This window comes from Hyla sarda, chromosome 3 (genome assembly GCF_029499605.1).
Source record: "Hyla sarda isolate aHylSar1 chromosome 3, aHylSar1.hap1, whole genome shotgun sequence".
In the NCBI taxonomy this organism is placed as follows: Eukaryota; Metazoa; Chordata; class Amphibia; order Anura; family Hylidae; genus Hyla; species Hyla sarda.
The window spans coordinates 35752453-35775599 of record NC_079191.1 but is presented as its reverse complement, the minus strand read 5'-3'; the positions used below and the strand labels follow the sequence as shown (position 1 = coordinate 35775599).

Below are 23147 nucleotides of genomic sequence, written 5' to 3'. Positions count from 1 at the left end.
TACCTGTAACCAAATAAACTTTTCTAAACTAACTCAGGCTGTGTCCCCTAACTACTACTAACACTCCTCCCACTGCTTTAAAAAGCTCTGTATCTTACCTTTCTTCTTACTCATAGTGCAATCTCCCAGCAGGAGAAAGTGGGCGTTTCCCAGCAGGTGTGAAATCGCTGAAGCCTGCTGGGGGATCACTTCTGCCCTCACATCATTGCAGTGCTGTAATGAATATAAGACCTCAGGCTCTGTGCATCTTTCAGTGAGGCTTCATGCAGGTTTCAGTGAGGCTCTTTGCAGCTTTCAGTGAGGCTCTGTGCCGCTGTCAATCAAGCTTAGTGCAGTGGAGCACTTCCTGAGCTTGATCTCCTGCCAGGCCGGGAGGACACCAAACTCACTGTATTAATTGTGGCAGGGAACAGAACAGAGCCACCTAGTGGCCATTTTTTCTATTACATTTTAAACATATTTATGTTGATAATTTTAAAAGCAAGTGAATGGGAAAGTGTCTGCTAATTACACAAGGAACACTATATTAAAAGTTTTATTTGCTGACAGGTACTCTTTAAACCCAGGTAGAAATACTATATCTTCTTTAAACCCTGAAAATACCCGTAACTTAGCCTTAGATGGCTATTGAGCGTTCATTCTCAATGCTTTAAACTGCATAGTTATGTTAAACCCAGTTAGAAATATTATATGTTCTATTAAAACCCAGAAGATACACAAAACTTGGCCTTAGATGCCTATTGTGTGTTCACTCTCAATGCTTTTAACTGCGTAGTTATGTCAAACCCAGGTAGAAATACTATATGTTGGACTAATTCTGGCTAAGGCTGCATTCACACCTCGTTTTCAGTCTACGGTTGCCGAATCCGGCTGGGGGAGGGGAAAACTGGGCACTCCTGTATACTACGGTTTTAGGTCCGGTCACAAAACCGGATACGGGTCAAAAATGAGCCGACCGGAGTCACCATTTGACTCCGGTCGGCTCATTAAAGTATATGGATTTTAGCGCCGGTCTGGCTGGGGTACGGGAGCGCGCGGTTTTTCCCTCCCCCAGCTGGATCCGGCAACCGTAGGCTGAAAACGAGGTGTTAAGGCAGCTTAGACAGTGTTTCCCAACCAGTGTGCCTCCAGCTGTTGCAAAACTACAACTCCCAGCAGGCTGGGAGTTGTAGTTTTGCAACAGCTGGAGGCATACTGGTTGGGAAACATTGACTTGTCAATTTTTTGACACGAATTTCAAGTGGATTTACTGTCTTGCACTTTAAAGGCTCGTTCACACTCTATGGAAATTTAAGGCGGAATTCTCGAGGAATTCTGCACGGATTTCACCTTGCATCACACTCCCATTAATAAAGTTTGGATTCCAAGTGGATTTCAGGCGGATTTTGAGGCTGAATCCCTTCCCTTAGATTACTCAGTGTGAACACAACCTTTATCTTTGGTTTCTCTGTAGATTATCGGACCACTGAGAGATGGTGAAATATTCAATCAGGATGATTTCCACCTCCTGGAGAACCTCATTCTGAAGACGTCTGCGCAGAAGATCAAGTCACACATCCAGAAGCTTGGAGTGGAGGAAGATCAGTAGGTTCTTTTCTCCTATAACATCTACTTCTCAGCCTTGCTCTATTACATCTGTCATCATAGGCTTCAGGTGAGATGTATCCCTCATGAAATGTTATGCTTTTACTTTACACAGCGCCAGCGATCTGGTCATGAGAGTGGATGGTCTTCTGTCTTCTCAACCAAAGGGTGAAGAAAGAATTGACTACCAAATTACTGAAGACCAACACAGGTGAGGCCATAGTCCTAAGCTCTTGTGAGTAGAAACATTACAGTACAGTGGTCTCTCAAGCCACTCCCTCCGTCTGGAGAAGAAAAGGTTTGGTCTAGAGATCAACCGATATCGATTTTTTTAGGGCCGATACCGATAATCTGTGACCCTTCAGGCCGATAGCCGATAACTTATACCGATATTCCAGTATAAGTTATCAGCTATTTCTCTCTCCCCCACCCACCCCCCACCCGGCCCCGCAGAAGCCGCTGCATATCAATGATTTAAAGTGGGCGCTATAAATCAATGAACTGCAGCGGCTTTTGCGGGGCCAGAGACCGCCGCCCGCTTCTCCCCCCCCCCCCCCCTGCCTGTCCTGGGGTCCTCCCTAGTCCAACCACCGCCGCTGCCCCATTGCCTCCCCCATCCCCGGTTTTATAATTACCTGTTCCCGGGGTCCCCGCTACTTCTGGCTCCGGCGGCATCCTGAGCTGTCACTGTGCGCACTGACGGTGATGTCGCGTTGAGGACCCCAGAAGGAGCCAGAAGTAGCACGGGCCCCGGGAACAGGTAATTATAAAACCGGGGATGGGGTTGGCAATGGGGCAGCGGCGGTGGTCTCTGGCCGGGGAGGCGGGGCGGGACATTATCAGCATATCGGCAAGGTAATTGCCGATACCGATAATGTCCAAAATCGTGAATATCGGCCGTTAATATGGGCCAAACCTATAATCAGTCGATCCCTAGTTTAGTCTAAAGGGGCGACACGCCTTCTTTAACATAAGAACTGTGAATTTATGGAACATACTAACTATGTAACTATGTTACGATATTAATCGGTTCCAGGACGACCATTGTAAGTTGGAACCATTGTATGTTGAGACCATAACTCTATGGAAATCTGGTAATTGGTTCTGGAGCCACCAAAATGTCATCCAAAAATAGGAAAACGTGAGGATAAAAAAAAAAAAAGTAGATAACTAATACAGATAAAACAAGTCCTTATATATAAAAGTAATAAAGATCTGCTGGGAGCTGTAATCACTGTCTATGTAGGGGACAGGAGCTTCTTCATGGTCCTGTACAGTACACGCAATGTCCTAAAAAATGGAGCCGCCCTCACCTGGTGTCCAGAGGAGCTGCTAACCCTGGCAAAGAGTAGTACAGAACATGTAATACCACCCTGAACTGTAGGGGGTGCTACCAGACAGCCAGTCAGTATATACGCTTAAAGGAGTACTCCCATAGAATTTTTTTTTTTTAATCAACTGGTGCCAGAAAGTTAAACAGATTTGTAAGTCAGTTCTATTAAAAAATCTTAATCCTTCCAGTACTTTTTAGGGGCTGTATACTAAAGAGAAATCCAAAAAGAAATGCATTTCCTCTGATGTCATGACCACAGTGCTCTCTGCTGACCTCTGCTGTCCATTTTAGGAACTGTCCAGAGCAGCATATGTTTGTTATGGAGATTTTCCTCTGCTCTGGACAGAATACTAAAGCGTAGGGCACATGCCTGGAGGTCCCCCCATACAAATTCAGCCAACATTTCACTAATGTGTATTGGGGGGGGGGGGGGGGCTATAAATTAGAAATAGTTACAGTTAAAGGGGTTAACATAGTTAACTTCGGCTGTCCGGGCATGCTGGGAGTTGTAGTTTTGCTACAGCTGGAGGCACCCGGGTTGGGAAACACTGCCATAGCAAGTGAATGGACCGTGAACGGTATGATTGACCTTCTCTCACAGTCACACAAGGGACAAAGGATGGCAGTTTTCATGCTCGGTTGGGGTCCCAGCAGTTGGACCCCCACTAATCACATATACTGGATATACAGGATAGATGATAAGTTGTAATAATATTTGGGATAACCCCTTTAGTTTTTATGTTCTCATAGTTTTCATGAATTTCTCTTCCTTCAGTGCCATTAAGATACGACCTAAAGAAGGCATGATGTACTTTGAAGTGGTGGCCATTGTGGATCCTGTAACAAAAGCAGCACAGAGGATGGCGCCTTTACTAATGGTACATTTCTCAAGTCTTAAAGGGGTACTCCCCTGGAAAAAAAATTTTTTTTAAATCAACCGGTGCTAGAAAGTTAAACAGATTTGTAAATGACTTCTATTAAAAAATCTTAATCCTTCCTGTTCTTATCAGCTGCTGTATGCTCCACAGGAAGTTCTTTTCTTTTTGAATTTCCTTTCTGTCTGTCCACAGTGCTCTCTGCTGACACCTCTGTCCATTTTAGGAACTGTCCAGAGCAGGATAGGTTTGCTATGGGGATTTGCTCCTTCGCTGGGCAGTTCCTAAAATGGACAGATGTGTTAGCAGAGAGCACTGTGGTCAGACAGAAAGGAAATTCAAAAATAAAAGAACTTCCTGTAGATCATACAGCAGCTGATAAGTACAGGAAGGATTCAGATTTTTTAATAGAAGTAATTTACTAATCTATTTAACTTTCTGGCACCAGTTGATTTAAAAAAAAAAATGTTTTCCAGGGGAGTACCCCTTTAAAGTTCAATACACATAAAGATAATGTGGCCGCCGACTGTGAGTTTATCCATGTTTTCTGCCATTTCAGGTCCTGAATCAGATTGTAAATATGAACTTGCGAGTGTTTATGAACTGCCAGTCCAAGTTATCGGAAATTCCTCTCAAGAGGTGAGAGTCTGGGTATTTCCATCTTATTTGCTGATCACATTTTGATCGTGGAACGGGTATCCTGTTATTTTTAAAATATCCAAAAGCATGGTTAACAAATATATGGGAGCCCTCCCACCCCAAACATCACCTACCGTATTTTTCGCCGTATAAGACGCACTTTCTCTTCCCCAAAACTGGGGGGGAAAAGTCGGTGCATCTTATACGGCGAATACACACCTATCGCGGCGGTCCCTGCGGCCATCAACGGCCGGGAGCCGTGGCCAATACAGGACCTCAACGATCGTGGTGATGCCCTGTATTAACCCTTCAGATGCGGCGATCAAAGCTGACTGCCGCGTCTGAAGCGAAAGTGACACTAACCCGGCTGCACCGGGAGGGACCTTACCTGCCTCCTCGGTGTCTGCTCCATGCCGGGATCCCCTGCATGGCCGGCGCTCTCCTCCATTGTCATCACGTCGTTGCACACGCCGTCCCATCATCCAATAGGAGCGGCGTGCGTAGCGACGTGATGGCGGCGACGGAGAGCGAGGATACCCGGCAGTAGAGATGTTCCAGGGTGACGGGGACAACCCTGGGACGCGGCGACAGCGGTGGAGGGCGACATCCAGGGCAGCGGTGACGGGTCCGGAGCGGCGGGGACACGTGAGTATAACCTCCTACCAGTGGTCTTCAACCTGCGGACCTCCAGATGTTGCAAAACTACAACACCCAGCATGCCCGGACAGCCAACGGCTGTCCGGGCATGCTGGGAGTTGTAGTTTTGCAACATCTGGAGGTCCGCTGGTTGAAGACCACTGTGACCTATACTTTCCATTGTATTCTAGATTTTCCTCATTTATAATTGGGTGCGTCTTATATGCCGGAGCGTCCTATAAGGCGAAAAATACGGTACTTCCAGATTCCTAGGGGACACCTGTTCAAACTAGTAGGTGCCAAGGCCACCACATTATGTTAGTGTCTACTCTGTCATACTTTGCTTACCCTGCAGTGTGAAGACAATGGGCATTAAGGGTCTATTCACACGCACAGTATTCTGCGCAGATTTGATGCGCAGGATTTTCTGCTGCAGATTTCAATGTAAACTGAACGCAGCTTGAAATCCTGGGCATCAAATCTGCTCACAATACTGTACGTGTGAATAGACCCTAAAGGGGTACTCTGCCCCTATACATCTTATCCCCTATCCAAAGAATGCACCCGGCATTCGTTTAGAGCGTCGGGTTCAGCGCCGGCCACGCCCCCTCAATGCAAGTCTATGGGAGGGGGCGTGACGGCCGTCTACAAAGGGCGTATGGACGCAGCTCATGCTGGGAGGTACAATTGCTGAAGCAACCATACAAAACCCAGCATGTTCCGTGCACAAGTCACGCGTCGATAAAGGGCTTGTGCACAGAACACTGCGGCTCTCCGCACTGATCTTTGCAGAATGGGCAGAAGACCACCGCTGGCACTGCATGGTCACCTGCCCAATCAGCTGGGTGGCACAATTGCCCAGGCAAACGTTTAATGGTGCGCAGGTTTCATGAATTATAATAATACCCTTGCATTATGCCTGATGAAGATTAAGTAGCTTCCTCAGCCACTAGGCCACTCAGCGTGCACGTATGTTTCTCCACACTCCATGTGAGATCAGACAGTAGTTTATAACTACACAACCCCTTTATACTAGAGCAGCAAAACGTCACATGACACTGACCCTAATTGCTACCGTGTTTCTCCGAAAATAGGACCGTGTATTATATTACTTTTAGCCACAAAAAACACACTAGGGCCTATTTTCAGGGTAGGGCTTACTTATTTACACAACATGGCATTAAACAACATTAAACAACATGGCGGTTCCACGGTATTTACACCCCCCCCCCCCCCCCCATTATTATCATGTGATGGGCGCAGCTCTGAAGCCCAATGTCCCTCCCCCCCCCCCCCCCCCCCGCGCCGGTTTATCAGCCCAGCACCCCACATCGGGGTAATAATCGTTTGTCACCCGCAAGCACAGCTTCACTCCCCCCCAAATAATGATCGGCCGCTGCACTGTATCTATTCCTGTGCCCGGGCTGCAAATAGGGTATTACAAAACAAACTTTAACTTACCGTGCCTGGTGTTGGGACGTCACAGAGCCTTCAGCCTATCACCGGCCGCAGTGATGTCCCGCCTCGGCCGATGATAGGCTGAGCCGACTGTCATGTAAGAAGCGGCCGGCTTCCCATCCCCAGGACCGCAGCGATAACAGCGGAGGACAGTGAGGCCGGTTCCTTAGCAATGGGGGAACGGAGGACGAAGGTAAGTTTAAGTTTGTTTTTTAATATTTGCAGCCCGGGCATTGTCTAGGTCAGTGGTCTTCAACCTCCGGACCTGCAGCTGTTGCAAAACTACATCTCCCAGCATGCCCGGACAGCCGCTGGCTGTCCGGGCATGCTGGGAGTTGTAGTTTTGCAACATCTGGAGGTCCGCAGGTTAAAGACCACTGGCCTAGGTCTTATTTTCAGGGTAGGGCGTATATGGCAGCCCACCCAGATAATACAGCTAGGGCCTATTTTCGGGGTAGGGTGTATTTTCGGGGAAACACTGTATCGCTAATGCCATAAGTCCAGTTGTATTATCTCTGGTTTACCCTGCTGCAGTATGTGACCATAACACCTCTCTGTGTTTTAGCTTTTACCGCTACGTCTTGGAGCCAGAGATTGTCTTCACCGCCGACCACAAATTATCTCCCGGTCCTATTGCCAAGTTTCTGGATATGCCCCAGTCCCCTCTCTTCACCCTGAACCTGAATACTCCAGACAGCTGGATGGTGGAGTCGGTGCGGACGCCTTATGACTTGGATAACATCTATTTGGAGGAGGTAAGGCTAAAGGTTTCCTGTGTACAGAAGACCTGACTGTTCTCTACACAATATCTCAGTCTGACCACTGTCTATGCTGAGTGATCTGAAAATCATGGTGTTCAGCCTCCAGTAGATTGGGAATGCAGCTCTGCACATTACAGATCTCTTCACAATCTAAGGGTACTTTCACACGCGCGGATTTTCGCACCGTATTTAGCTGCGGATCCGCTGGTGAAGGCCCCGCTCTATGCTGGCTTTACATGTGCCTGCTCGTAGCGGCAATACGCCGCTACCAGCAGACACAGTGCAGCGATGTGCGCAGCTTACTCGCACATCACGGCCGCTCTCCCTGCTCTGAGCTAGGCAGAGACCGCCTGCGATATGCGAGTATACTGCGACTCGAACATCGCAGTGTGTCTGCTGGTAGCGGCGTATTGCCAGCATAGAGCGGGCCTTCACCAACGGATCTGCAGCGTTAAATCCGCTGAAAATCCGCGCGTGTGAACGTACCCTAATGGTACTGGCGGGGGACGCTGATCAGTTTGATGCTTACTGTGCCCGGATCCACTTGGCCGTTCTACCGATATCTTTGTTTTTCCCTATATGCTAATGAAGTGCTAACTGGCACAGGCGAGGTAACTGGCACTCTGACGTCACTGCCGCAGCGCCGCCAAGCTCATCAATATTCCTCCCCTCCCTCCGCCTCTCCCTCTTCATTACAGAGTGGGGAGAAGAGGGAGGGAGGGGAGGAATATTGATGAGCTGGGCGGCGCTGCAGCCGGCAGCGGTGACATCAGAGTGCCAGTTAATGCCGCCTGTGCCAGTTAGCACTTCATTAGCATATAGGGAAAAACAAAGATATCGGCAGAACGGCTGGGCGGACCAGGGCACAGTAAGCATCAAACTGATCAGCGTCCCCCCATCTGCCAGTACCGCTGGTTAGTGCGGGGAGAGTAAGCTGACAGTTATCCTTTAAAAGCAATGTATCACCTAGATTTTACTCAAGCATGTTTTTTTTTTTTTTCTATTCGGTTTCTGTTTTTTTTTTATTTCATTTTTATTTTATTTTTTTACATTATTTTGCCTGAGCTGTTATTAATAGCATTTGGAAATATGCTTTACGGCAATCCCCCTGGACATAGCAACAATAGACAGGAGCTGTCCCATTCACATGTATTGGAAACGTTACTGGGCATGCTCTGTCACCTTTGCAAAGGTCATTCCACAGAGAGGGGAAGGCTGAGCTGTGAGTGTCATCTATTTTTTTTTCTCTCTACACCGGTGTCGCCTCTCACTGTAAAGCTGTACAGATAATTTTCCAGCTGCCTCCTTATCATCACAGACAGATCAGGAACTAGTCTTTGCTTAGTTTAAGGCCTAGCGGCTAAAATAAAGACTGCGGGATTTCAGAATAATTTTAAAATATAGGTAGCAAAATGGAAAATAAGAAATACAAAAAAATTTTAATAAAAAATAAAAAAAATACTTTATTTAAACAGTAGGTAATTTTCTGATGACGCATTCCCTTTTAAAGACATATTAGCTGTTTGTATTACATACAAAATACCAAATTTTAATTCATCTCCTCTTAGAACTGTTTTTGCGTTCTTTTGTTATTCCTCCTGGAAATGTATAAATAAATTAACACTGGGAAGCATTATTCCCTTTTTCAGAAAGGGCAAGTCCCTAAGCAGTCTGTCTTATTAGTGCTGACATTGTAGAGCAGTGTTCCTTAACCGGGGCGTCTCTAGCTGTTGTAAAACTACAACTCCCAGCATGCCCGGACAGCCTTCGGCTGTCCGGGCATGCTGGGAGTTGTAGTTGTGCAACAGCTGGAGGCACCCTGGTTACGAAGCACTGGTGTAGAGACACACCCTGTGTACCAGGGGAATGGTAACGCCCAGTTGTTCATTTATTCATACAGTCAGTCATACATTTCCAATAACAAAATAATATAAGAAGAGTTGCTCAAGAATTGTTTTAGTTTGGGGGATAAAAGTATTTAAAAAAAATATATACATGGTAGGTTCTATTGTCTATATGTCAAATGTTTTGGTCCATGGTGGTTCGGGTGCTGAAATCCCAAATGTTTGCTACTGGTAATACTGGGATCTCCTTGGAGAGTGTAGTGAGCGTATACAGATCTATAGAAATTGTCTGTAAATCCATAGGCTGCATGTTCGGATTTCCAAGTGGAGCCGAGTAGTACTAGTAGCGATCGGTGTTTTTTTTTTCCGCTTCTTTTTATGAAACATTTTATAAACTTACTAAAACAATGAATACAGTGACCCCCCGACATACGATGGCCCCGACATATGATCAAATCGACATACGATGGCCTCTCGGAGGCCATCGCATGTCGATGTCAGCATCGATATACGATGCTTTTTTATGTCGGGGCCATCGCATTAAGTGCTATCCGGCAGCGCCAAATGCTTAAGCTGCTGACGGATAGCAGCTTAATGTTCCCCGTGTGGTGTGGTGAGTATTACTTACCCCCCCAAGATGCTCCGGGGTGCCCTTCGGGTCCAGCGCTGGTCCTCCCGTGTCTTCTCGGCCCTCTACGATGACGTCAATACGAAGCTGCGCACGCCGTCCCGTCATCCAATAGGTGACGTCGCTACGCAGGCCCAGTAAGGCCTTGCGGAAGACAGCGGAGGACCAGAGAGGAGAGCGGAGGACCGGAGAAGACAGCGGAGGACCGGAGAAGACCAGGAGAGCCCAGCAGAGGCCCAGGGTCACCATCGGGAGCGGCGGGGACGCCATCGGGGGCGGGGACACCATCGGGATGCAGTCCGGAGCGGCGGGGACAGGTGAGTACAGTTTCCTATACTTTACATTGCACGAATCCCTCAACATACGATGGATTCGACAAACGATGGCTCGTTTGGAACAAATTACCATCGTATGTTGAGGGACCACTGTAATAAAGTCATTCAATATATGACCATCATAAAGGCCCGGTGGGCTATGTGAAAGAACATCTCCCTCCACTGTTATGTCAGAAGTTTTAATAGAAACCCTTTAAAGGGGTACTCCGCTGGAAAACATTTTTTTTTTTAATCAACTGGTGCCAGAAAGTTAAACAGATTTGTAAATTACTTCTATTTAAAAATCCTAATCCTTCCATTACTTATCAGCTGCTGTATACTACACAGGAATTTTTTTCTTTTCTGTCTGACCACAGTGCTCTCTGCTGACACCTCTGTCAATGTCAGGAACTGTCCAGATCAGAAGCAAAACCCCATAGAAAACCTCTCCTGCTCTGAACAGTTCCTGACATGGACAGAGGTGTCAGCAGAGAGCACTTTGGTCAGAAAGAAAAGAAATTAAAAAAGAAAAGAACTTCCTCTCTAGCATACAGCAGCTGATAAGTACTGGAAGGGTTAAGATTTTTTAATAGAAGTGATTTACAAATCTGTTAAACTTTCAGGCACCAGGTGATTTAAAAAAAATGTTTTCCAGCGGAGTGTCCCATTAAGATAAATACTATAAATTTTCCTTAAATCTGTGATTTTTGGTCCGTACATTTTATCTGGATTTGGATTGGGAGCCTAGTATACCAGGGCCATAAAGTTTGACATCTACCCGTGGGATTTTTATTCATTCCCGTGTTTGACATGTACAGTGGGGATCAAAAGTTTGGGCACCCCAGGTAAAAATTTGTATTAATGTGCATAAAGAAGCCAAGGAAAGATGGAAAAATCTCCAAAAGGCATCAAATTACAGATTAGACATTCTTATAATATGTCAACAAAAGTTAGATTTTATTTCCATCATTTACACTATCAAAATAACAGAAAACAAAAAAATGGCGTCTGCAAAAGTTTGGGCACCCTGCAGAATTTATAGCATGCACTGCCTCCTTTGCAAAGCTGAGACCTGCCAGTGTCATGGATTGTTCTCAATCATCATCTGGGAAGACCAGGTGATGTCAATCTCAAAGGTTTTAAATGCCCAGACTCATCTGACCTTGCCCCAACAATCAGCACCATGGGTTCTTCTAAGCAGTTGTCTAGAAATCTGAAACTGAAAATAGTTGACGCTCACAAAGCTGGAGAAGGCTATAAGAAGATAGCAAAATGTTTTCAGATGTCAATATCCACTGTTCGGAATGTAATTAAGAAACGGTAGTCATCAGGAACATTGGAAGTTAAAGCAAGATCTGGAAGACCAAGAAAAATATCAGACAGAACAGCTCGCAGGATTGTGAGAAAAACTATTCAAAACCCACATTTGACTGCACAATCCCTCCAGAAAGATCTGGCAGACACTGGAGTTGTGGTACATTATTCCATTATAAAGAGATACTTGTACAAATATGGTCTTCATGGAAGAGTCATCAGAAGAAAACCTCTTCTACGTCCTCACCACAAAAATCAGCGTTTGAACTTTGCAAATGAACATATAGACAAGCCTGATGCATTTTGGAAACAAGTTCTGTGGACCGATGAGGTTAAAATTGAACTTTTTGGCCAGGATGAGCAAAGGTACGTTTGGAGAAGAAGGGGAACAGAATTTAATGAAAAGAACCTCTGTCCAACTGTTAAGCATGGGGGTGGATCAATCATGCTTTGGGTTGTATTGCAGCCAGTGGCACAGGGAACATCTCACGAGTAGATGGAAAAATGGATTCAATAAAATTTCAGCAAATTTTGGATGCTAACTTGATGCCATCTGTAAAAAAGCTGAAGTTAGAGAGGATGGCTTCTACAAATGGATAATGATCCTAAACACACCTCGAAATCCACAGGGGATTACATCAAGAGGCGTAAACTGAAGGTTTTTGCCATGGCCATCACAATCTCCTGACCTCAACATAATTGAAAATCTATGGATAGACCTTAAAAGAGCAGTGCGTGACAGACAGCCCAGAAATATCAAAGAACTGGAAGACTTTTGTAAGGAAGAATGGGCAAAGATACCTCAAACAAGAATTGAAAGACTCTTGGCTGGCTACAAAAAGCGTTTACAAGCTGTGATACTTGCCAAAGGGGGCAGTACAAGATATTAACTCTGCAGGGTGCACAAACTTTTGCAGATGCCATTTTTTGGTTTTCTGTTATTTTGAAAGTGTAAATGATGGAAATAAAATCTAACTTTTGTTGACATATTATAAGAATGTCTAATCTGTAATTTGATGCCTTTTGGAGATTTTTCCATCTTTCCTTGGCTTCTTTATGCACATTAATACAAATTTTTACCTGGGGTGCCCAAACTTTTGATCCCCACTGTACATTTCAAACACGGGAATTAATAAAAATCCCACGGGTAGATGTCAAACTTTATGGCCCTGGTATACTAGGCTCCCAACCCAAATCCAGATAAAATGTACGGACCAAAAATCACAGATTTAAGGAAAATTTATAGTATCTATCTTAATGGGACACTCCGCTGGAAAAAAACATTTTTAAATCACCTGGTGCCTGAAAGTTTAACAGATTTGTAAATCACTTCTATTAAAAAATCTTAACCCTTCCAGTACTTATTAGCTGCTGTATGCTAGAGAGGAAGTTCTTTTCTTTTTTAATTTCTTTTCTTTCTGACCAAAGTGCTCTCTGCTGACACCTCTGTCCATGTCAGGAACTGTTCAGAGCAGGAGAGGTTTTCTATGGGGTTTTGCTTCTGATCTGGACAGTTCCTGACATTGACAGAGGTGTCAGCAGAGAGCACTGTGGTCAGACAGAAAAGAAAAAAAATTCCTGTGTAGTATACAGCAGCTGATAAGTACTGGAAGGATTAGGATTTTTAAATTGAAGTAATTTACAAATCTGTTTAACTTTCTGGCACCAGTTGATAAAAAAAAAATGTTTTCCAGCGGAGTACCCCTTTAAAGGGTTTCTATTAAAACTTCTGACATAACAGTAGAGGGAGATGTTCTTTCACATAGCCCACCGGGCCTTTATGATGGTCATATATTGAATGACTTTATTACAGTGGTCCCTCAACATACGATGGTAATTTGTTCCAAACGAGCCATCGTTTGTTGAATTCATCGTATGTTGAGGGATTCGTGCAATGTAAAGTATAGGAAACTGTACTCACCTGTCCCCGCCGCTCCGGACTGCGTCCCGATGGTGTCCCCGCCCCCGATGGCGTCCCCGCCACTCCCGATGGTGACCCTGGGCTTCCGCTGGGCTCTCCTGGTCTTCTCCGGTCCTCCGCTGTCTTCTCCGGTCCTCCGCTGTCCTCTCTGGTCCTCCGCTGTCTTCCGCCAGGCCTTACTGGGCCTGCGCAGCGACGTCATTACGCCGCTGCGTACGCCGTTCCTATTGGATGACGGGACGGCGTGCGCAGCTTCGTATTGACATCATCGGAGAGGGCCGAGAAGTCACCGGAGGACCAGCACTGGACCCGAAGGGCACCCCGGAGCATCGTGGAGGGGTAAGTAATACTCACCGCACCACACGGGGAACATTAAGCTGCTATCCGGCAGCAGCTTAAGCATTTTGCTGGGGTGCAACTTTTTATCTGGGGTGTCCAAGCTTTTGATCCCCACTTTATACCGGTGGCCCGGTCACATTTTATATATTGCTAGTACAGTAATAAAGTAAAGCTAAGCATCAACACAGTGTATCTAATTTTCTGCATGACTATTTGACTTTAACCCCTTAAGGACATAGGGCGTATCCATACGCCCCCGTTTCCAAGTCCTTAAGGACCGAGGGCGTATGGATACGCCCTGAGCATTTCCGGCCCCCACCGCTAGCCGGAGGGGAGCCGGAGCCGGATGCCTGCTGAAATCGTTCAGCAGGCATCCCGGCATATCGCCCAGGGGGGTCATTATGTCCCCCCATGTCAGCGATTGCCGCAGATCGCTGGACAATTCAGTCCAGCGATCTGCGGCAGATTCCGGGTCAATCGGGTCTCCAGTGACCCGATGACCCGGAATTACTGGTTGATCGGGGCCGTCAGAGACGGCCCCGAACAGCCATTGCCAGCAGGGGTGAGGTGGCACTGGTGCCACCTCACGATCGCCCTGATTCGTCGGCCGGATTACCGGCCGACGAATCAGGGCGCCTGCTGCGGGTGTCACTCCCGCAACCCGCTCCGCCCCTCTTCCGGAGGACGTGAGCGGGTGCGGGAAGACGACCCCCGGTGCTGGGGACCCCGATCCCCGGCGCCCCTGTTGGGATCGGGGCCCCAGGAGCAGCGGCGGCGGCGGAGACGACGAGGGACTGACCTGTGCTGCTGGATCGTTGGAGGTGAGTGACAGCCTCCTGCTGTTGCTTAGCAACAGCTCCCAGCATGCAACAACGGTATGCTGGGAGCTGTAGTTATGCAACAGCAGGAGGCAGACCACCACAACTCCCAGCATGCCCTTATGGGCATGCTGGGACTTGTAGTTTTGCAACAGCTGAAGGCACATTCTTTCTATGAAAAAGTGTACCTTCAGCTGTTGTGTAACTACAACTCCCAGCTTGCACAATCAGCTAAAGTGCATGCTGGGAGTTGTAGTGGTGCATCTGGTGGTTGCATAACTACAACTCCCAGCATGCCCGTTGGCTGTCGGTGACTGCTGAGAGTTGTAGTTTTGCAACTGCTGAAGGCACACTGAGTTAAGTAGTAAACCAGTGTGTCTCCAGCTGTTGCATAACTACAATCCCCAGCATCCCCAGCCAATGTAGTATGCCTCCGGCTGTTGCATAACTACAAGACCCAGCATGCCCTTCCGCTGTCCGTACATGCTGGGGGTTGTAGCTTTTGCAACAGCTGAAGGCACACTGGTTGCAAAACACTGAGTTTGTTACCAAACTCGGTGTTTCACAACCTGTGTGTCTCCAGCTGTTGCAAAACTACAACTCCCAGCATGCACTGATAGACCGTACATGCTGGGAGTTGTAGTTTTGCAACAGCTGGATGCTTCTCCCCCCCCCCCCCAATGTGAATGTACAGGGTACACTCACATGGGCGGAGGATTACAGTAAGTATCCGGCTGCAAGTTTGAGCTGCGGCAAATTTTCTGTCGCAGCTCAAACTGCCAGCGAGAAACTACTGTGAACCCCCCGCCCATGCGACTGTACCCTAAAAACACTACACTACACTAACACAAAATAAAATAAAAAGTAAAAAACACTACATATACACGTACCCCTACACAGCCCCCCTCCCCTCCCCAATAAAAATGAAAAACGTCTGGTACGTCACTGTTTCCAAAACGGAGCCTCCAGCGGTTGCAAAACTACAACTCCCAGCATGCACTGATAGACCGTCCATGCTGGGAGTTGTAGTTTTGCAACAGCTGGATGTTCCCCCCCCCAATGTGAACGTACAGGGTACACTCACATGGGCGGAGGATTACAGTAAGTATCCGGCTGCAAGTTTGAGCTGCGTCAAATTTTCTGCCGCAGCTCAAACTGCCAGCGAGAAACTACTGTGAACCCCCGCTCGTGTGACTGTACCCTAAAAACACTACACTACACTACCACAAAATAAAATAAAAAGTAAAAAACACTACATATACACATACCCCTACACAGCCCCCCTCCCCAATAAAAAGGAAAAACGTCTGGTACGCCACTGTTTCCAGAACGGAGCCTCCAGCTGTTGCAAAACAACTACTCCCAGTATTGCCAGATAGCCACTGACTGTCCAGGCATGCTGGGAGTTTTACAACAGCTGGAGGCCCCCTGTTTGGGAATCACTGGCGTAGAATACCCCTATGTCCACCCCTATGCAATCCCTAATTTAGGCCTCAAATGCGCATGGCACTCTCACTTTGGAGCCCTGTCGTATTTCAAGGCAACAGTTTAGGGCCACATATGGGGTATCACCGTACTCGGGAGAAATTGGGCTTCAAATTTTGTGGGGTATTTTTTGCTATTACCCTTTTTAAAAATGTAAAATTTTTGGGAAAACAAGCATTTTAGGTAAAAAAAAAAATTTTTTTTTTACATATACAAAAGTCATAAAACACCTGTGGGGTATAAAGGTTCACTTAACCCCTTGTTACGTTCCCCGAGGGGTCTAGTTTCCAAAATGGTATGCCATGTGTTTTTTTTTTTGCTGTCCTGGCACCATAGGGGCTTCCTAAATGCGGCATGCCCCCAGAGCAAAATTTGCTTTCAAAAAGCCAAACGTGACTCCTTCTCTTCTGAGACCTGTAGTGCTCCAGCAGAGCACTTTTCACCCCCATATGGGGTGTTTTCTGAATCGGGAGAAATTGGGCTTCAAATTTTGGGGGGTGTTTTCTGCTATTACCCTTTTTAAAAATGTAAAAATTTTGGGAAACCAAGCATTTTAGGTAAAAAAAAATAAAAAATGTTCACATATGCAAAAGTCGTGAAACACCTGTAGGGTATTAAGGTTCACATTACCCCTTGTTACGTTCCCCGAGGGGTCTAGTTTCCAAAATGGTATGCCATGTGTTTTTTTTTTGCTGTTCTGGTACCATAGGGGCTTCCTAAATGCGACATGCCCCCAGAGCAAAATTTGCTTTCAAAAAGCCAAATGTGACTCCTTCTCTTCTGAGACCTGTAGTGCGCCAGCAGAGCAATTTTCACCCCCATATGGGGTGTTTTCTGAATCGGGAGAAATTGGGTTTCAAATTTTGGGGGGTATTTTCTGCTATTACACTTTTTAAAAATGTAAAATTTTTGGGAAACCAAGCATTTTAGGTAAAAAAATATATATATTTTTTTACATATGCTAAAGTCGTGAAACACCTGTGGGGTATTAAGGTTCACTTTACCCCTTGTTACGTTCCCTGAGGAGTCTAGTTTCCAAAATGGTATGCCATGTGTGTTTTTTTGCTGTTCTGGCACCATAGGGGCTTCCTAAAGGTGACATGCCCCCCAAAAACCATTTGACGCTCCTTCCCTTCTGAGCCCTCTACTGCGCCCGCTGAACAATTAACATAGACATATGAGGTATGTGCTTACTCGAGAGAAATTGGGTTTCAAATACAAGTAAAAATTTTCTCCTTTTTACCCCTTTCAAAAATTAAAAAATTGGGTCTACAAGAAAATGCGAGTGTAAAAAATGAAGATTTTGAATTTTCTCCTTCACTTTGCTGCTATTCCTGTGAAACACCTAAAGGGTTAATACACTTACTGAATGTCATTTTGAATACTTTGGGGGGTGTAGTTTTTATAATGGGGTCTTTTATGGGGCATTTCTAATATGAAGGCCCTTCAAATCCACTTCAAACGTGAACTGGTCCATGAAAAATAGCGAGTTTGAAAATTTTGTGAAAAATGTCAAAATTGCTGCTGAACTTTGAAGCCCTCTGGTGTCTTCCAAAAGTAAAAACTCATAAATTTTATGATGCAAACCTAAAGTAGACATATTGTATATGTGAACCCAAAAAAAATATATTTTGAATATCCATTTTCCTTACAAGCAGAGAGCTTCAAAGTTAGAAAAATGCTAAATTTTCATTTTTTTCATCAAATTTGGTGATTTTTCACTAAGAAAGGATGCAAGTTACCATAAAATTTTACCACTAAGTTAAAGTAGAATATGTCACGAAAAAACAATCTCGGAATCAGAATGATAACTAAAAGCATTCCAGAGTTATTAATGTTTAAAGTGACAGTGGTCAGAATTGCAAAAAACGCTCCGGTCCTTAAGGTGAAAAAGGGCTCGGTCCTTAAGGGGTTAAATGTATGATTTCCCGCTTTATCTTTACCTTGTAGGTGGACAGCATAGTAGCAGCGGAGTTCGAGCTGGAGTATCTGTTACTGGAAGGACATTGCTTTGACGTCTCTACAGGACAGCCACCTCGTGGACTGCAGTTTACTTTAGGGACAGCGACCAATCCTGTGGTTGTAGACACCATTGTCATGGCTAACCTTGTAAGTTACAGAATGATACCATGGTCTTGAGAGGGGATCAGTTCACTGAGGGATCAGTTTACATCTGCCCATAGAATTTTATGGAAAGAGGAGGGGGAGAAAGGCAGAGTAAGGAGAGACTCAGAGAAGGGACTGAAAGCTCTGGTAAGTGTTATATCTTACCCCCATTTTTAGATTTACAACGTACACTGCTCAGAACAGCTTTATAATGTCCTCCATGCTGCTGCTTCTGAGAGTGTGCCATAGAGGTATAGGGGACAGGATCACCACCGATGACTATTGTTACCACAGTTAGCTGTATTACAGACCTGCCTGTGTTAGGCTGGGTTCACACCACGTTTTTCAAATACGGTTACCGTATACGGTTTTCCGCTAAAAAACGTATGGCAAAAACCGTATGCAACCGTATACAACGGTATGACTCCAAATTAAAACGTATATGGTTTTTCCCCGTACGGTTCTATCCGTTTGCATCAGTTTTTGCCATCGGTTTTGCTATTTTGTTGGAATTAGTTTTCCAGCAATTTAATAAAGTTACTATTGTTCTATTGAAATTCCAATCTGCGCAGGTGTCAACTCCAAAAACGGATTAGAAAAACCGTGCGCAACCGTATTCTGAAATTATGTGTACGGTTCTCATAGACAACAATGTTAAAAGAACCGCATACGGTTCGCATACGGTTTTCCAACCGGAGGCAAAAACGTGGTCGACAGCGTTTTTTGCCTACGGTTGAAAAATCGGCAAAACCGTATACGAGGCAAAACGGATGCAACCGCACACAACATTTGGAATACGGTTTCCAATGCATTCTCTATGCATACGGTTTCGGATACGGTCGTATACGTTTTTTTTGCGTAAAACTGTATACGGTTACCGTATTTGAAAAACGTGGTGTGAACCCAGCCTTAGCTTGTATCTACTGAGTCCTATTTAATTGGTAATACAATAAAATCTAAATTGCTATGATAGACCACCAACTTATGATCGGTAGAGGTCCACCATGCCTGCTGAACGCTACAATGAAGCAGATCCAGGGTTGAAGGTTTTGCTGTATTTTTTACACTGTAAGAATAATTTATAGCATTTGATGCAGAACATGAGCGTCAACACTGAGCATATAAAACAATATTCAATATTACTTCATCATGAAAGAAAAGAACGGAGCACTGACCAGTCTGTAGCTGCAGAATTCTTTATTCACTTCATACGGCAATCCATATGGAGGGGGAGAGCAGACAGCAGGTGAAACCTAGGGCAACGGACCGTGTCACGCGTTAGCGCTTCTTCAGGCCCTACGTCAGCACGTCCGTAGGACGTGCTGACGTAGGGCCTGAAGAAGCGCTAACACGTGACACGGTCCGTTGCCCGAGGTCTCACCTGCCGGCCGCTCTTCCCCTCCATATGGATTGCCGTATGAAGAGAATAAAGAATTCGGAGCACTGACCAGTCTGTAGCTGCAGAATTCTTTATTCACTTCATACGGCAATCCATATGGAGGGGAAGAGCGGCCGGCAGGTGAGACCTCGGGCAACGGACCGTGTCACGTGTTAGCGCTTCTTCAGGCCCTACGTCAGGCCCTGACGTAGGGCCTGAAGAAGCGCTAACGCGTGACACGGTCCGTTGGCCGAGGTCTCACCTGCCGGCCGCTCTTTCCCTCCATATGGATTGCCGTATGAAGTGAATAAAGAATTTGGAGCACTGACCAGTCTGTAGCTGCAGAATTCTTTATTCACTTCATACGACAATCCAAATGGAAGGGGAGAGCAGACAGCATGTGAGACCTAGGGCAACGGCCCGTGTCACGCGTTAGCGCTTCTTCAGGCTACGGACGTGCTGACGTAGGGCCTGAAGAAGCGCTAACGCGTGACACGGTCCGTTGGCCGGGGTCTCACCTGCCGGCCGCTCTCCCCCTCCATATGGATTGCCGTATGAAGAGAATAAAGAATTCGGAGCACTGACCAGTCTGTAGCTGCAGAATTCTTTATTCACTTCATACGGCAATCCATATGGAGGGGGAGAGCAGACAGCAGGTGAGACCTCGGCCAACGGACCGTGTCACGCGTTAGCGCTTCTTCAGGCCCTACGTCAGGCCCTGACGTAGGGCCTGAAGAAGCGCTAACGCGTGACACGGTCCGTTGGCCGAGGTCTCACCTGCCGGCCGCTCTTTCCCTCCATATGGATTGCCGTATGAAGTGAATAAAGAATTTGGAGCACTGACCAGTCTGTAGCTGCAGAATTCTTTATTCACTTCATACGGCAATCCATATGGAGGGGGAGAGCAGACAGCAGGTGAAACCTAGGGCAACGGCCCGTGTCACGCGTTAGCGCTTCTTCAGGCTACGGACGTGCTGACGTAGGGCCTGAAGAAGCGCTAACGCGTGACACGGTCCGTTGGCCGAGGTCTCACCTGCCGGCCGCTCTCCCCTTCCATATGGATTGCCGTATGAAGTGAATAAAGAATTCGGAGCACTGACCAGTCTGTAGCTGCAGAATTCTTTATTCACTTCATACGGCAATCCATATGGAGGGGGGAGAGCAGACAGCAGGTGAGACCTTGGCCAACGGACCGTGTCACGCGTTAGCGCTTCTTCAGGCCCTACGTCAGCACGTCCGTGGGACGTGCTGACGTAGGCCCTGAAGAAGCGCTAACGCGTGACACGGTCCATTGGCCGAGGTCTCACCTGCCGGCCTCTCTCTCCCCCTCCATATGGATTGCCGTATGGAAGTGACTGTTGCACATTGTAGCACTGACCCATAGCGCATACACCAGCGTTACATTGTAACGTCTATACCTGCTGAAATTGTCTACTTAGAGTGATGTAGAAAGGTGCTGCTGTTCCTATTCTCTTAGAGATTGTCTTAATATTTAATATTACTTCTGTTTTTGACTTATAGGGTTATTTCCAGTTAAAAGCTAACCCTGGCGCATGGGTTCTCCGACTCAGGAAAGGCCGATCTGAGGATATCTATAATATATACAGGTAACACATGGAATTTGAGCAAAAGAAGTACCTGCTAAACTTTGTATCTCCGACTGTATGTAGAAGTATGAATTCGGGTAGAAAACAGACATGGTGCACATCTACAATCTTGTATAATGATCTGATTGCTTCTCAGTATAATATCAAAAACTAACAGGTTGTTAGTATACATTTTGGATCAAAAAGTACAAGCCCACTCGCCACGTCAAGGCCACCTATTTAGAGTGGGTCCCTAACATCCCTAGCATAAAATGGCGTAGCACTGGGCGGCGACCACCACCGCCGCGACACCAGTGCCCACGGGGGGGGGGGGGGGGGAACGACCCACTGGCAGAGCGGCCCCAATGCCACTCAAACCAGTCTATGGGTCGCACCTCCCCGCAGACACGGCGCCACGGCAGCAACGGATGCCGCACAGCACCACACCAGTGTGAACAAGGTGTAATAGTTCACTTACCATGCTCTCCCAGTCAGACTGTAGAAGTATATAGAGCTGTAGAGCAATGTTACCATTGGATAATGTCCTGGATACCTTTCTCTTGCAGCCATGATGGAACAGATTCTATCCCTGAGGATAAAGAAGTAGTTGTCGTTCTCAATGACTTCAAGAGCAAAATCATCAAAGTGAAAGTAAGTCTGTCGCCATATATATATACACGTGAGAAAGGATTTCATGCTCCCCTTGATCTCCAGAATGGGGTTTCGGCTCTCGGAGAGAGCATGTGCTGTAGGCGGCACCCACCCCATTCATTTTTATGGGAGTTCTGCAGATGCCCGAGTGCTGTACTCGGGTATCTTTGGCGCTCTCATAGAAGTGAATAAGAAGTATGTGTCTGTCTACAGAACATCCTGTCTCTGAGAGCTGGGGTCCCGCTCTGGAGATCGTAGGGGGTCCCAGCATTCGGACCCCCTGCTACCAGATACTGTGGATAGGGGATAAGCTCATTTTCACTGGATAACCCCTTTAAAAGGGCATTACCATCTGGACATTTATGGCCACCTGTGGGGTCCTCAAATATCTAAAAACCAAGTAGGTGGTCAGGAAGCTGAAAATAGGGGAGGCAGCTGTTTAATGGATATTTATTAGCTCCTGTGATAGTAATGGGAGTAGCTAACATGCTGTCCGGTTGTGCAGGGAGTTGTAGTTTTGCAACAGCGGGAGGTCCACAGTTTGGAGACCACTGCTTTAAGCTTAGTGACAATGTTTTATGTGTTTTTATAAAGCAGTGGTCTTCAAACTGTGGCCCTCCAGATGTTGCAAAACTACAATTCCCAGCATGCCCGGACAGCCGTTGGCTGTCCGGGCATGCTGGGAGTTGTAGTTTTGCAACAGCTGGAGGGCCACAGTTTGAAGACTGCTGTTATAAAGTGTGTCTAGAATATAAACTATTCTCCATTGTATGTCTCTGGTATATAGGTTCAGAAAAAGCCAGACATGATGAATGAAGATCTACTTAGTGACAAGATGACTGAGAATGAATCCGGCTTCTGGGACTCCCTTACTTGGTATGGGGGTTATTTATCATTGTATTCTATTGGTTTTTTTTTATTATTTTTATTTTTGTCTACATGAATTTCTGTTATTTTTGCGCTAATTGCTGTTTTTTCTTTTGCGCTTTTTTTTTTCTTCAAAGTTCTAAAACCCGTCATTTTGAATACCATTTTTTTGAAGGGACGGATGCAGAGGTCACAAATTTATTATGTGCGTGTTTTTGATTTTTGTACAAATTTTGCCGCAACTGGCTCAAAAAAATAAATAAATAAATAAATAAATCTAGATCACCTTCTGACCAGGTCTAAAAAAGATCACTCCTGTCTGTTTGCCAAAAATAAAAAAAATCATCAGCCAGAGTGAAAGAAAGGGAGAGAGAGAATAAGGTAGAGAATAAGAACGTTTAAAGACATAAAAAGATAAAAAAAAAAAAAAAAAAACGTGCAAAGGAAAAGTAACAATCAGATATATTTTTAAGGTACAAAAAAGGAACGGTAAAGATGTAAGAAACAATAAGTTTGTTAGCAATGGCCAAAATCTCATAATTTCATGTGCCCAAGTTTAAAAAAAAAAAAAGTGAAAGTGATAACAAAATTTAAAAAAAAGTGAAAGATT

At 45.8% G+C, this 23147-nt stretch overlaps 1 protein-coding gene across 4 annotated transcripts in view; it reads left to right on the top strand.

Moving 5' to 3' along the window:
* UGGT1 (UDP-glucose glycoprotein glucosyltransferase 1) overlaps window positions 1-23147 on the top strand; it is a 124352-nt gene that overhangs the window by 80556 nt on the left and 20649 nt on the right. For all 4 annotated transcript variants that reach the window (XM_056564052.1, XM_056564054.1, XM_056564053.1 and 1 more), the window contains 9 exons: window positions 1454-1584; window positions 1700-1795; window positions 3693-3795; window positions 4352-4431; window positions 7091-7280; window positions 17900-18058; window positions 20955-21040; window positions 21586-21670; window positions 22458-22546. In XM_056564052.1, the coding sequence (XP_056420027.1) occupies window positions 1454-1584; window positions 1700-1795; window positions 3693-3795; window positions 4352-4431; window positions 7091-7280; window positions 17900-18058; window positions 20955-21040; window positions 21586-21670; window positions 22458-22546 (1019 nt within the window). The remainder of the gene's footprint in view (window positions 1-1453; window positions 1585-1699; window positions 1796-3692; window positions 3796-4351; window positions 4432-7090; window positions 7281-17899; window positions 18059-20954; window positions 21041-21585; window positions 21671-22457; window positions 22547-23147) is intronic.